Genomic DNA, 12,399 nt, shown 5'->3' with positions numbered 1-12,399 from the left:
CCTCGGCTTTAATCAGGGGCTCGTCTCTCCATAGAACACTCTAAGGTTAATAGTGTGGTTAAGAAGGCGTATGATGTGTTAGGCCTCATTAACTGTGATGTAATGTAGTTATACAAAAATTGGTGAGACCCCACTTGGAATATTGTGTTCAGTTCTGTTCACCTCACTGTAGAATGGATGAGAATGCTATAGAGAGAGTGCAGAGGAGATTTACAAGGATGTTGCCTGGATTGGAGATTATGGCCTATTGAGGGCATTTGGCCTTTTCTCTTTGGAGTGATGGAAGATGAGGGGTGACCTGGTAGAGATGTATAAGATGAGGAGAGATATTGATTGTGTGGATAGCCGAAGGCTTTATTTCCAGTCCTGAAATGGCTAATATGAAAGGACAGCATTTTATGGCATTTGGAGTAAATACAGGAGGGATGTAAGAGGCATGTTTCTTTTACACAGAGAGTGAGGGGTGCATAGAATGTGGTGCTGCTGTGGTGGTGGAGGAAGGTTCAATAGGATCTTTTATGAGGCTATTATAAAATGAAGAAAAATGGAGTAGGGAAATTCCAGGCAGTTATTATGGCAGTAAAATGCTAGGGGCTGAAGGGATTGTACTGTGCTGCAGATTTCCATCTACTGTGCTCTCTTTGTTCCAAATATATCTTTCGAGGCGTGGGTAATTCCAGTAATGGGTTTAATCCTGATCTCCTGCCTTGTTGGTGTGAAATTTGGATGTTCACCCTGCTCTGGTTTACTCTCACAATCCAATGATGTGCAGGTTATTAGATTAATTGGCCATTAAAAATGATCCCGAGAGTGATCATATACCCTGTCAAGCACTGGAACAATGGTTTATGTTTGAATTAGATCATAATTTATTCTTCTAAATACTCCAGAGTGAGGGTCTAATCATACCAGGGCAAGAGTCTAAGAGTTGGTGAGAAAGTGGGGAAAATAAATGAAAAATGATTGGTTCAGAATTAGTGTAAAATGGTGTTTGATGGTTGACATGGATACTGAAGGCTGAAGGCCCCATTTCCCCCCTGAATGACAGTATTCCGGGTGCAGTTTCGCAAGGGCCTGACATCATTTCAATAAGATTTCTCTATTCAGTCTCAAGGACTCTTGTAATGAAGACGACATATCATTAGTCTTCTGCATCTCACGCTGTAACCTTCGGCAATTTCAAATTGGTGCCCCACTGAACACCAATACTTCCCAGATTCACACCATCTACAGAGGACTAAGCTTCTGTAGATGTTTTCAACCAAATTACATTTTGCTACATTACATTCTCTCCTTCATGTCTTTGCCCATTCACTCAGTCTATTCATATCTTTCCTGGAGCTTCTCTGGAGAAGGAAATGAAGGTGAGATGTTAAGGGGGAGAAATGCCAATGGTTACATTTCATAAAAGTGAAAAAAAAAATGTCATTTAACAAGCAAAACATTCCTTTCCCAGTAAGTTGGCAGACATCGTGTGAGCTGGAAGCCTTTGTTAATGGTGTCCATTTAGTTTTCTCATGGCCTTTAAGTAATAACAGTCTTTATGGCCAGAGTTACGTGAAATGCAAATGTTGTCATTAATCTCTATATCTGGAAGAATGAAAAAGTGACAAGAAAGGCTTCACAATAAATCATACCAAATAGAATAAGGTTCTCATATTACGATTCAATTTTTTAAACACACATGTTTTATGCACGCATATATAAAAGATTTCTGTACAAAAAAAATTGCTGAACATATAATCTTACATCCCGATGCCTCAGTGAGGAAATGTGGTCATCTATAAATGTTCCTATATCTGCCAAACTGGGTGTGGTAAAATCAGCCATATTGCTGAATAATATTCCTGTAGTATTCTCCCTCTGTTGCACATACTTGGAATAAAGAGAGGGTGAGGTTTTAACTTAATTTTAATATCCTTATCACATGTTTGATTATTTGGTCGATGGCTAATTGCTGGGAAAATTTTGGAAGGTGAGCAACATTGCCACTGCTTCCGTAAAGATAACCAAGCACAAATCCAGTCTTCAGATGGGAAAGTTGGAGGGAATGAATGTAATGTCAGCTGGGAGTTCCCCATGTGTCGCCCATCATAACAATGTAAGGTAAAAGTCAGCTCTTACACAATTGGCCAGAATATTCCCTTTCAGTTGCAATGAATCTGTGACAAATAGCTGAGTCATTAAGCAGTTCAGGGTTGATGTAAATGGAAACACAAATATAAATGAAGTTGGATAGCTGAGAATAATTCCATCAGATGGGCAACAAAATAACAGATTTTTTTTATTCTGCAAAACCATAAATTATGACAGAAACTTAAGTGGCTCAGGTGTACCACACTCATCTCAGCCAGAGCAGATGTGATGATAAACACACCTACTGTAGGTGGGTCAAGCAAGGGGAGAAAAAGAACAGGCATTGTTTTGCAAGGCGTTGCTTATTACAATTTAAGGTGGTGGACAGAACTCGCATGTCTAAACTTAATTATCCCTTTTCTTTGGCAGATGTTGATCCTTTTTGTGAGAAATGCAAAATTGTTGATGCCTCTCTGATTCATATGTTCTGGGAAAGCCCAAATTTAGTGAGATTTTGGAAAGAGAGTTTTAAAATTCTATCAACAATTCTTAAGATTAACTTAGAACCTTGTCTGTTATTTGCTCTGTTTGGATTTTCTCGTGATTCAGCTGAACCTTTATCAGCATCTCAAGAAAAAGTCTTAGGTTTTACTACATTGAATAGCCAGACGAGCTATTTTATTGAAATAGAAAGGAGATTTATCCCCTACTCATAAGCAGTGGTTATGTGACATTCAAGTTTAGAGAAAATCAGGTATGATATTAAAGATAGAAAGTTTCAATTTATGAAGTCTTAGATTGTTTTATAATTGGAAGAGTCAATAAGTATTATATGTTCCAGTAATCCTCTGTCCATTCTTCGGGGGGTCTCTGGTGATTCCACATAATTATTGATTTATTTTTCTTCTCTAAAAGGTCATCTTGATTAGAGGGAAGGGATTAGATTAGTTTAGTTTTTTTTTAGTATTTAGGAGTTTTTTTCTTATTTAATCTTTATTATTTTTAACACAACAGTTCAATAAATTATGTTTATTACTAGATTGAGTTATTATAAATAACTATTAATGCAGTTATGTATATTTTATTATTTAACCATTATCTTTTATTCTCTCTCTTTGCTATGTATTTACCCATATACAATGTAATTGACATTTATGATGTTAAATTCAATAAAAATATATAAAAAAGAAAGTCATTGCAAACACTTACCTCATCAGAGGACAGAGACAATGTATGGGAGGTTGCAGCTTGTGAGATGGGCGTTGAGCTACTTGGGATTCTGGGGCTTCCACTTCGAGGGCTTGCGTTGTCACTCAGTGTTGACTCCTGTGTGTATCGAGGTGAACACTGCTCAATTCATGAGAGTGGTTGTAATAGAGTTTCAAATCCAGCTTAATTTATTGACAGCAAATGAACACAAAAGGTTAGAAATCCATCTTGGATGTTATAGCACTGGTTATCTCTTACATTTTGCTTGATACTTGTTTCTCATAGAGCAATGAAAAAGGCCACTTGGCCCATCGTGTCCAAGCTGACTCCACCTGGTGCTCGTCTAGATGTTTCTTAAATGGATTGGGAAGACTTGCCTGCACCTCCCTCTCAGGCAGTGTGAAAAAGTTCTTCCTCAGATCAGGACTACATCGTTTACACTTAAATTTATTTATAAAATAGTAGAAACCGATTCCAGCCATTGAAATTATGTTGTTGGACCGTTAGAACTATACCTGGGAAAATAGTAGAAGTGTCAGGAGTTTTGGAGGGGGCCAAGAGGGTGAAGGTTAAGAATACAATTTACTTTCCTTGGAGATATCCCTGTGGCACACACTGCTGGAAAAGATCAGATTGTCCCAGGAAGGATGAGCAATTCTGGAACAATGTGTTTCAAGTTCTCTGACATTAACAAAAAGGAGTATTGCACCGACAATATCCACACCAATTAGGTGCCAAGACTTTTGAAGGGAGTCCATGTGTAGTGTATCTTTATGCATGGATACATCAATTTACCTTTCTGGTTGGGTTGATCAGTAGTGTGCCTACTTTGTATCAATATAATAACTAGAATATTCAGTCTTCATCAGGAGTTTGAAGACTCAGTGTATATATATATATATATATAAATTATTTTGTCCTGCAAATAAACCATTACTTTATTTGCCCTTTCTTACCATACCACAATTAATTTCTGAAAATATCAAAACTCTAGCACATAGTTATTATTTCAATTTACTGAAGCTTAATTTAAATAATTACACCCATGCAACTCTTGATAAAACTATGTTTAAGTTAACCAGCACATACTGTAGATTGCTTCCAACCTGTAAGGCTTTTCAGCCAATTTACCAATTTGTAATCCAAAATAATTAATCTAAAACTGGATTTTTCCCAACAGCACAGCTAAAAACAAATCTTTCCAATAGAAGAATAAAATTAATTCTTCAAGCCTATTAATGCTTTTTTAATTGTATGTATACAACAGAGGAATACTGAGAAAGTTTGTGAAAAGTGTCAATTACCAACAACTGTTTAGATACAAACAGCTGAATCTCCGTTTATCCAAATGCCAGTTTTAGCAATTATTTCAAAATGAGCTCAGCATGTTACTTCCAATTATTGCTAAACTTTGAAAGGGCCAGATTTTCAACAAACATCATCTATAATTCTTCGAGTATAGGTCAAGGGATGATATCAAAATGACTGTCTATAAAATTTTTTGTTCAGTGTTTCAGCAGAAATTTATTATTTTTTATAAAAATATCCCTGCATTAGTTATAACAAGAAAAACATTTTTTGTAAGCTCAGTATGTATCAATATATCTACAAGGCTAATTAACTTTTTGAGCCTTCTAATGCGTTCGGGTCAGAGCTGTCATTATACCCCAATTACAATGCCATTTCGAATCACGTGGATCCGTCTGCACGTGCTACAACGCGCTGTTGTTTTAGTTGCAGTCGCTGCTTTTGTCAAATGGTACAATTTTGTGGACATTAGTATTTGTGAACCTAGATCAATAACTTTTTTGAGAATGAAGTAGTAATAAAGGAAAATGAGAAAAATCAAAAAAGTGGCTAATAATGTGATAACTAATAATGTTTTCTTACCAAATTTTCACTTTAACCACGTGAAACTATATCAATGTCAATGCATTTAGGTTGTGTGTATGATATTGTAATTTAAAGGTGTAATTTTAATTTTACTAGTTGTTTATCTCACTACTATTGCCATTACATTCAGAATTACGATTTACAGGTAACATTAGTACAACGCATACTACTAAGGATTCTATATGGTCTGGTATGGGAGGAGATCCAAGGGAGGGAGGGGTGACACCATGAATTACTGCACAGGGTGACACCAACCCTAGTGACGCCACTGCTTAACAAACCCCCATTACTGCGATCTTAGTGAATTACCACCAATTTCCCACTCTATAATACAGTGTAACTTGAAAATTTGTCTGTCTATTGCCTGGAATAATGCAGTAGACTCTGTAATTTCCAATACAAACCCCAATAGCTGACGTTCCCATGACCATTTGGAAAGGCCACAGTATCTTAGTTATCTCTTTTAATCAAGAGGTTGCAAACATAGATGGTTGCCTAGACTTTTCATTTGAAATGCCGAAAATAAGTCATGAACACAGACAGAGAAATGGCAACCTTCAAGATCCTTCAAGACCAAATGGTTTCTACAATGTAGCATCCACTACGTAGTATCTCTGATATAGTGGCAGCAATGACCTCAGACATCCAGCAGATGCAAATGGAAAGGTATAGGGCATGGACAAGATCTCTGGAATGGTCTAGTAAAGTGGCTGCTAAAATTAACGGTCAATTATATGATCAAGCTCCAACTGGCAAGGGGTATTTAAACACAGCTGCTTATATACAGGTAGTTCTTATGAGTTCAAAATTCAGGAGCTCATGCAGCATCCAGAGGTTACTGATGAAATAAAGGCTTCGTCTCCTTCCACAATCCTATTTCGGCTGTTGAAATTAGCCATAACATTCAATGTCCACCCTAATGTAGTGGACAGAAGGCTGATGTACCAATGTATTAAATGATTATCCTCTAATTTGACAAGTCCAATTCTCATATTTATATTTCTTAAAATGAATGAACAGCACTTATGCTGAGTACAAAATAAGATGTTGATTATCTTAGTTCTTGTCTTTAATGAAATTATGTTGCCCGTGCACAAATACTTATAAAAGTCTGAGTGAACCCAAGCTTTAATTTCCATCTGCAAGTTATTGCAAAACACTAATCTAGTTTTATAGTGCCACTTGTATTTCCCATCTTCACAACAGCTCCCATCCTCTGCACCACTCTTAATTCTCCATGAAATACTTGCTTGCTTTCTCAATTTGATTCCAAGTGCTGTAGCAGATTCTTTGGCAAGTTAACAGAAGAATACATTTCATGGTTATAGATGGGTTTTGGAAATGAGAAACAAATACTTTCTGCTTGATGCATCAAACTTGTTAAGGTCAAAAATTGCATGGTCTCTCCCTGTTTGTGATATATGTAAGAAGACTGAGGTGGGCAAGGCTACCGGCCACTATCATGTCAACCTTCCACAGGAGCTCCATCGGGTGTGTCCTGGCCAGTTGCATCACAGTGTGGCATGCTTGCTGCAAAGAATTGGAATGAAGGTCAATCCACAGGTCCATAAAGGCAGCCGAGAGGATCAATAGGGTCTCTCTCACCTCCATCAACGTAATCTACTGGGATCGTAATCTGAAGTGGGCACGCATAAACATTGAAGACCCCCTACCACCCTGCACACATGAGCTTTCAGCTGCACCCCTTGGAAAAGAGATGGAGGAGTCTCAGAGCCAATCGACAATCTATAAATACTTACAAAACAAAACTGAGCCCTCCCTGCCTCATAAACTATTTTTCTTTTATACATGTATCTGTCTCAGGGTCTCTTAAATGCCCCTATTGTACCACACTCCACAACCACTCCAGGCAAAGTATTCCATGCACCCGCAACTCTTCTTGTAAAAAACACCCTTGATGTCTCCTCGGAAATTCCATCCCTTCAGTTTGTACAGATGTCCTCTGGTGTTTGCTTCTTCCGCCCTGGGGAAAAAGCCCTGGGTGTCTATCTTATCTATGCCTCTTGTAGACCTCTATCAAATCACCTCTCATCCTCCTTTGCTCCAAAGAGAAAAGTCCCAGCTCGGCTAACCTTGCCTCGTGAGACATATTTTCCAATCCAGGCAACATCCTGATAAATCTCCTCTGCACCTTCTCCATAGCTTCCACATCCTTCCTCTAATGAAGTGACCAGAACTGAACTCAATACTAGTGCGGACTTACCAAAGATTTATAGAGCTGCCACATGACATCTTCACTGTTGAACTCAATCCCTGGACTAATGAAGCCCAGCATCCCATAGGTCTTCTTAACTATCCTTTCAAACTTGTCCTCACTTTAACAACTACAATTTTCTGCCATTGTTAAAGTATCAATCAGTACTAAGTGGGCATCTACCATGGAGGGCAGAATAACCTTAGGTCAGGAAGAAAGAATGTCAAATGATTCAGGTTCCCAGAGCAATAGAGCACAAGCAGATCTACTGCAGATGCTGAAAAAGTGAGTGGCATTTCTAATTAATTTTAAATTTGTGCTCACCTTTAAAGTTTTTAACATTGAACTAATGTAATCTTCTGATCAACACAGCACGTCGGAGAGGTTCAGCTTGGCAGAATAGTAATGAGGTGTAATATATTGATATTCTGTACCTTTCTCATTAGCATGGAGATTAAATAAGACAGGCCAAATATCAAGCAGAGAGAATGCCAAGAGTGACAGTAAATAGGAAAGGACCACCTCAGGGACTGATTTTCCTCCATCCTAAAATCACAGTCGTATAATCTTAGAAGGATACAGCATGGAAACAAGCCACCAAAACTGTTAACCACCTATTAACTCCCACCCCCCCACCTACTTCCACCCCAGTTTGATATTAATCATCATTTAGTATTATCCCTATATTCTACTCAACTATACCCCCTCTCGCACAAATTCTAACACTCACCTACACATTCGGGACGACTGTGTACAATGGGCAATAAACCGAGTAACCTGCACGTCATTGGGATTGAACTGGGAATCTCTTGACACTGTGAGGTAACAGTTTCAGTAACTGCACCACTGAACTATTGCCTGGAATGCTTGGATGTCAACCCTCTAATGCTTCTCTGTGGTAACATCATAAACGTAATGGCAAGATATTGATGTAAGATTGATTCATATTGCAATTGGAGTGAAACCAAAATGCAGGGTGATTTATTCGAGATTCTTTCTTACTGCTTGCTCAATCCAAAATGCACTCAAATTTTAACCTTAAACAAGAATGATCTGCAGTTACTATATGAATATGACACAGGCCTGGCCTGCTTCTAAAAATAACAGCGGAACGTTAACTCCTGGTACTCCAGAGGGAAAACAAAAGAGCAGAACTAGAGAAATTTGAGTTTTATTTGCCATTAAATTTAAATAAGAAGTACAACAGAATATGTTATCGAATTTAAGAAAAGCGTAAATGAATCCCTCTGGAGAAAAGAGTCTAAGGTAGTGAAAAAATTATGGGAAGGCAAAGTGTATAATGATATCAATCGCAGCTCTGAACTTATCAACTTGCATCTTGTCACTTAATCGGTCTATCAATCATATTTGATGGCTGGAACTCTCTTCTTAACTATTTCATCTCATACAGTTAGTTTTCATGAAAGACGTCCCTTCATCTGACAGTTGCAGCAAAATGAGTCCTCTGCTTCAAACCTGTGAAATGCCCTGTAACTCCCTCTACCACCACAAGAGCAACCATTTTGATGATATCAAAAGAAAATCCCAAATCGTTCAATAAACCTTAATGGATTTGTTTGCAGCAAATTTTCTCAAGCCTCTTAGACTTGCAGGGTGATCAATTTGGACAGAGGTGGGAAAGTGGCTTCAACTTAACACAAGCGACATGAATTAATTTATACCATTAATTCAGAAATTTAATACGGTTTCTCTAATCAGCGCTGAAACCTCAGCAGAAGAGCCATTTCTCTGGGATTTATACTTAAGATGACCATTACAGAAACGCTCAAGGAAATTCCAGCTTAAGATATTAAGTAGCATAAGTAAGATACTTTGGACGCTGAAAATCTGAAAATGTCATGTATATTCAACAGGGTTAGACAGCATGGAAACTGCCAAAATGTTTGGCCTGGAAGTCAGCCTGAAGAAAACTGAGGTCCTCCATCAGCCAGCTCCCCACCATGACTACCAGCCCCCCCACATCTCCATCGGGCACACAAAACTCAAAACGGTCAACCAGTTTACCTATCTCGGCTGCACCATTTCATCAGATGCAAGGATCGACAATGAGATAGACAACAGACTCGCCAAGGCAAATAGCGCCTTTGGAAGACTACACAAAAGAGTCTGGAAAAACAACCAACTGAAAAACCTCACAAAGATAAGCGTATACAGAGCCGTTGTCATACCCACACTCCTGTTCGGCTCCGAATCATGGGTCCTCTACCGGCACCACCTACGGCTCCTAGAACGCTTCCACCAGCGTTGTCTCCGCTCCATCCTCAACATCCATTGGAGCGCTCACACCCCTAACGTCGAGGTACTCGAGATGGCAGAGGTCGACAGCATCGAGTCCACGCTGCTGAAGATCCAGCTGCGCTGGATGGGTCACGTCTCCAGAATGGAGGACCATCGCCTTCCCAAGATCGTATTATATGGCGAGCTCTCCACTGGCCACCGTGACAGAGGTGCACCAAAGAAAAGGTACAAGGACTGCCTAAAGAAATCTCTTGGTGCCTGCCACATTGACCACCGCCAGTGGGCTGATAACGCCTCAAACCGTGCATCTTGGCGCCTCACAGTTTGGCGGGCAGCAGCCTCCTTTGAAGAAGACCGCAGAGCCCACCTCACTGACAAAAGGCAAAGGAGGAAAAACCCAACACCCAACCCCAACCAACCAATTTTCCCTTGCAACCGCTGCAATCGTGTCTGCCTGTCCCGCATCGGACTGGTCAGCCACAAACGAGCCTGCAGCTGACGTGGACTTTTTTACCCCCTCCATAAATCTTCGTCCGCGAAGCCAAGCCAAAGAAGAAAGAAAGAGACAGCATTTGCAGAGAGAAACTATATTAATATTTTAGGTTCCAGGCCCTTTCAGCCCTCGAACCCAATTTGACCTACAACCATGGAAAATTTTTGAAAGATGGGAGGAAACCGGAGAACCCATAAGAAACTCTAGCAGACATGGGGAGAACATACAAACTCCTTACACACCCCAATTGCTTGTGTTGCACTAACCGCTATACGAACCGTACCACCCTCTACGTTAACCATCCCACCCTGTTTTCTTGTATTCCTTTAAGCACTCCTTTAACCATTTCTGATCTAGATTCAGAAAAGTCCAATGAAATTCTTGATTATATCATAAAAAGCCACGGCTTGAACTTACCTGAGAAACACTAGCTCAGTGGTTCTCAACCTTTTTCCTTTCACTTACATCCCACTTTAAGTAATCCCTATGCCATCGGTGCTCTATCATTAGTAAGGGATTGCTTAAGGTGGTCTGTGAGTGGGAAGGGAAGGTTGAGAATCACTGCTCTAGTCCCAATTGTTACTGAAATATTTTGCTTGAGGAAAACTTGTCATTGGCCCATTTCCTTTGGAGTTCTGAACCAGTGCACATAATGAGTCAATTAGATGCAATTAAAACAGTGGTTTCCAAACTTTTTATTTCCACCTACAGACCACCTTAAGCAATCCCTTGCTAATCACAGAATACTTAAAGTGGCATGTGAGTGGAAAGAAAAAGGTTGAGAACCACTGCTCTAGCTTTTCCAATCAATTTTCCAATTCCTCGTCAAGATTGCCATGAAATTTAGAATGCCCTCAGAAGCCCTAACTTCCCAAAAGGCACTTGATGGGAAAATTGTGAATTTATTTCAGTGTTGGACTCTTGTGAAGCACCAACTTATTACTATTTTCCAGCAATTACACCAGGAATATTGTCCACTAAATCCTCACCAGATTAGACGGTATCGAATTGCTTAAAGGAGAGAGAGATAAATGGCAGATAATACATTATCTTTGAATTAAATTTTAACATGTTTTTATGCATATTTAGATATGCAAATTTATAAATATTGTTATGAATCACATGATTAAAAAAAAACTTTTGAATGTTCTTTGATGTTGAAGACATTGAAATCTCTTTAACAGTTGGCTGAGCCTGGGGAAGTGGTAGGACTTGTTCACACCATGCCATCTGATGTCTGTTGCAGATGCGTTGATGTGGCCAACTAGTTTGGAAACAAAGTTCAAGGTTCACATTTATTGTCAAGAGTTCGATGTGCCCCATTTCACCACCCCCACTCCTCACAGTTGCTAGACGGTCCTCTGCACATGACCTGTGGGCTGTCATTCCTCAAGGTCACCCCTCCACTGTATTCATGAACCTCACCCCTGAATGCAAGCCAGTGGCCACCAGGAGCCGGTGGTACTGCACCACAGACAGAGTATTCACCAAGTCAATGATGCAGTATTTGCTGGGTGAAGGCATCATCGAGGCTAGGAATAGTCCCTGGAGAGCCCAGGTGATTGCAGTAAAGAACAGGGTGATCATACACTATAATCAGACCATCAACCGGTAAATGCAGCTTGATGCATACTCTCTCCCCCACATATCCAATATGGTTAACCATATTGCACAATATTGGGTATTCTCCATGATTGACCTCGTTGGCCTATCACCAGCTCCTGATCCGCCCAGAGGACCACGAGTATACTGCATTCGAGGTGGATGGACACCTCTACCACTTTTTCCAGGTCCCATTCAGCGTTATGAACGGGGTCTCTATTTTCCAGTGGGAAATGGTCCACTATAAACTGCAGGTCATTTGTCCATACCTTGACAATGTGACCATCTGCGGCCATGACCTGCAGGAGCATGCTGCCAACCTTTGAAAATTCCTCCAGGCCATGAAGCTCCTGAACCTTACTTATAAGAAGGAGAAGTGTGTGTTCTGGACAATCTGACTAGCCATTCTCAGCTGCATGGTTGAAAAGAGCGTCATTGTCCCCCACCTTGACCACATGCACCCTCTACTGGAGCCGCCCTTCCCCCACACTCTCAAAGCCCTGAAGAGATGCCTGGGTTTCTTCTCGTACTAAACATTGACACTCCTCCCACTGCTGTCTTGGGAGTCCCTGAACCTGCTGCTGCCCATACTCCACTCCTGGCAATTGCTGTCACCCATGATGCACCAGCACCTCACTCCCTCCTCCCTTAA

At 40.1% G+C, this 12,399-nt stretch overlaps 1 protein-coding gene across 1 annotated transcript in view; it reads right to left on the bottom strand.

The window, feature by feature from the left end:
* samd14 (sterile alpha motif domain containing 14) overlaps positions 1-12,399 on the bottom strand; it is a 103,382-nt gene that overhangs the window by 6,956 nt on the left and 84,027 nt on the right. Inside the window, exon 8 of the mRNA XM_069904660.1 lies at positions 3,286-3,402. Coding sequence (XP_069760761.1) covers positions 3,286-3,402 — 117 coding nt within the window. The remainder of the gene's footprint in view (positions 1-3,285; positions 3,403-12,399) is intronic.

This window comes from Narcine bancroftii, chromosome 12, assembly GCF_036971445.1.
Source record: "Narcine bancroftii isolate sNarBan1 chromosome 12, sNarBan1.hap1, whole genome shotgun sequence".
In the NCBI taxonomy this organism is placed as follows: domain Eukaryota; kingdom Metazoa; phylum Chordata; class Chondrichthyes; order Torpediniformes; family Narcinidae; genus Narcine; species Narcine bancroftii.
Note: the sequence above shows the minus strand (reverse complement) of the source record. Positions and strands in the feature narration are given on the sequence as shown.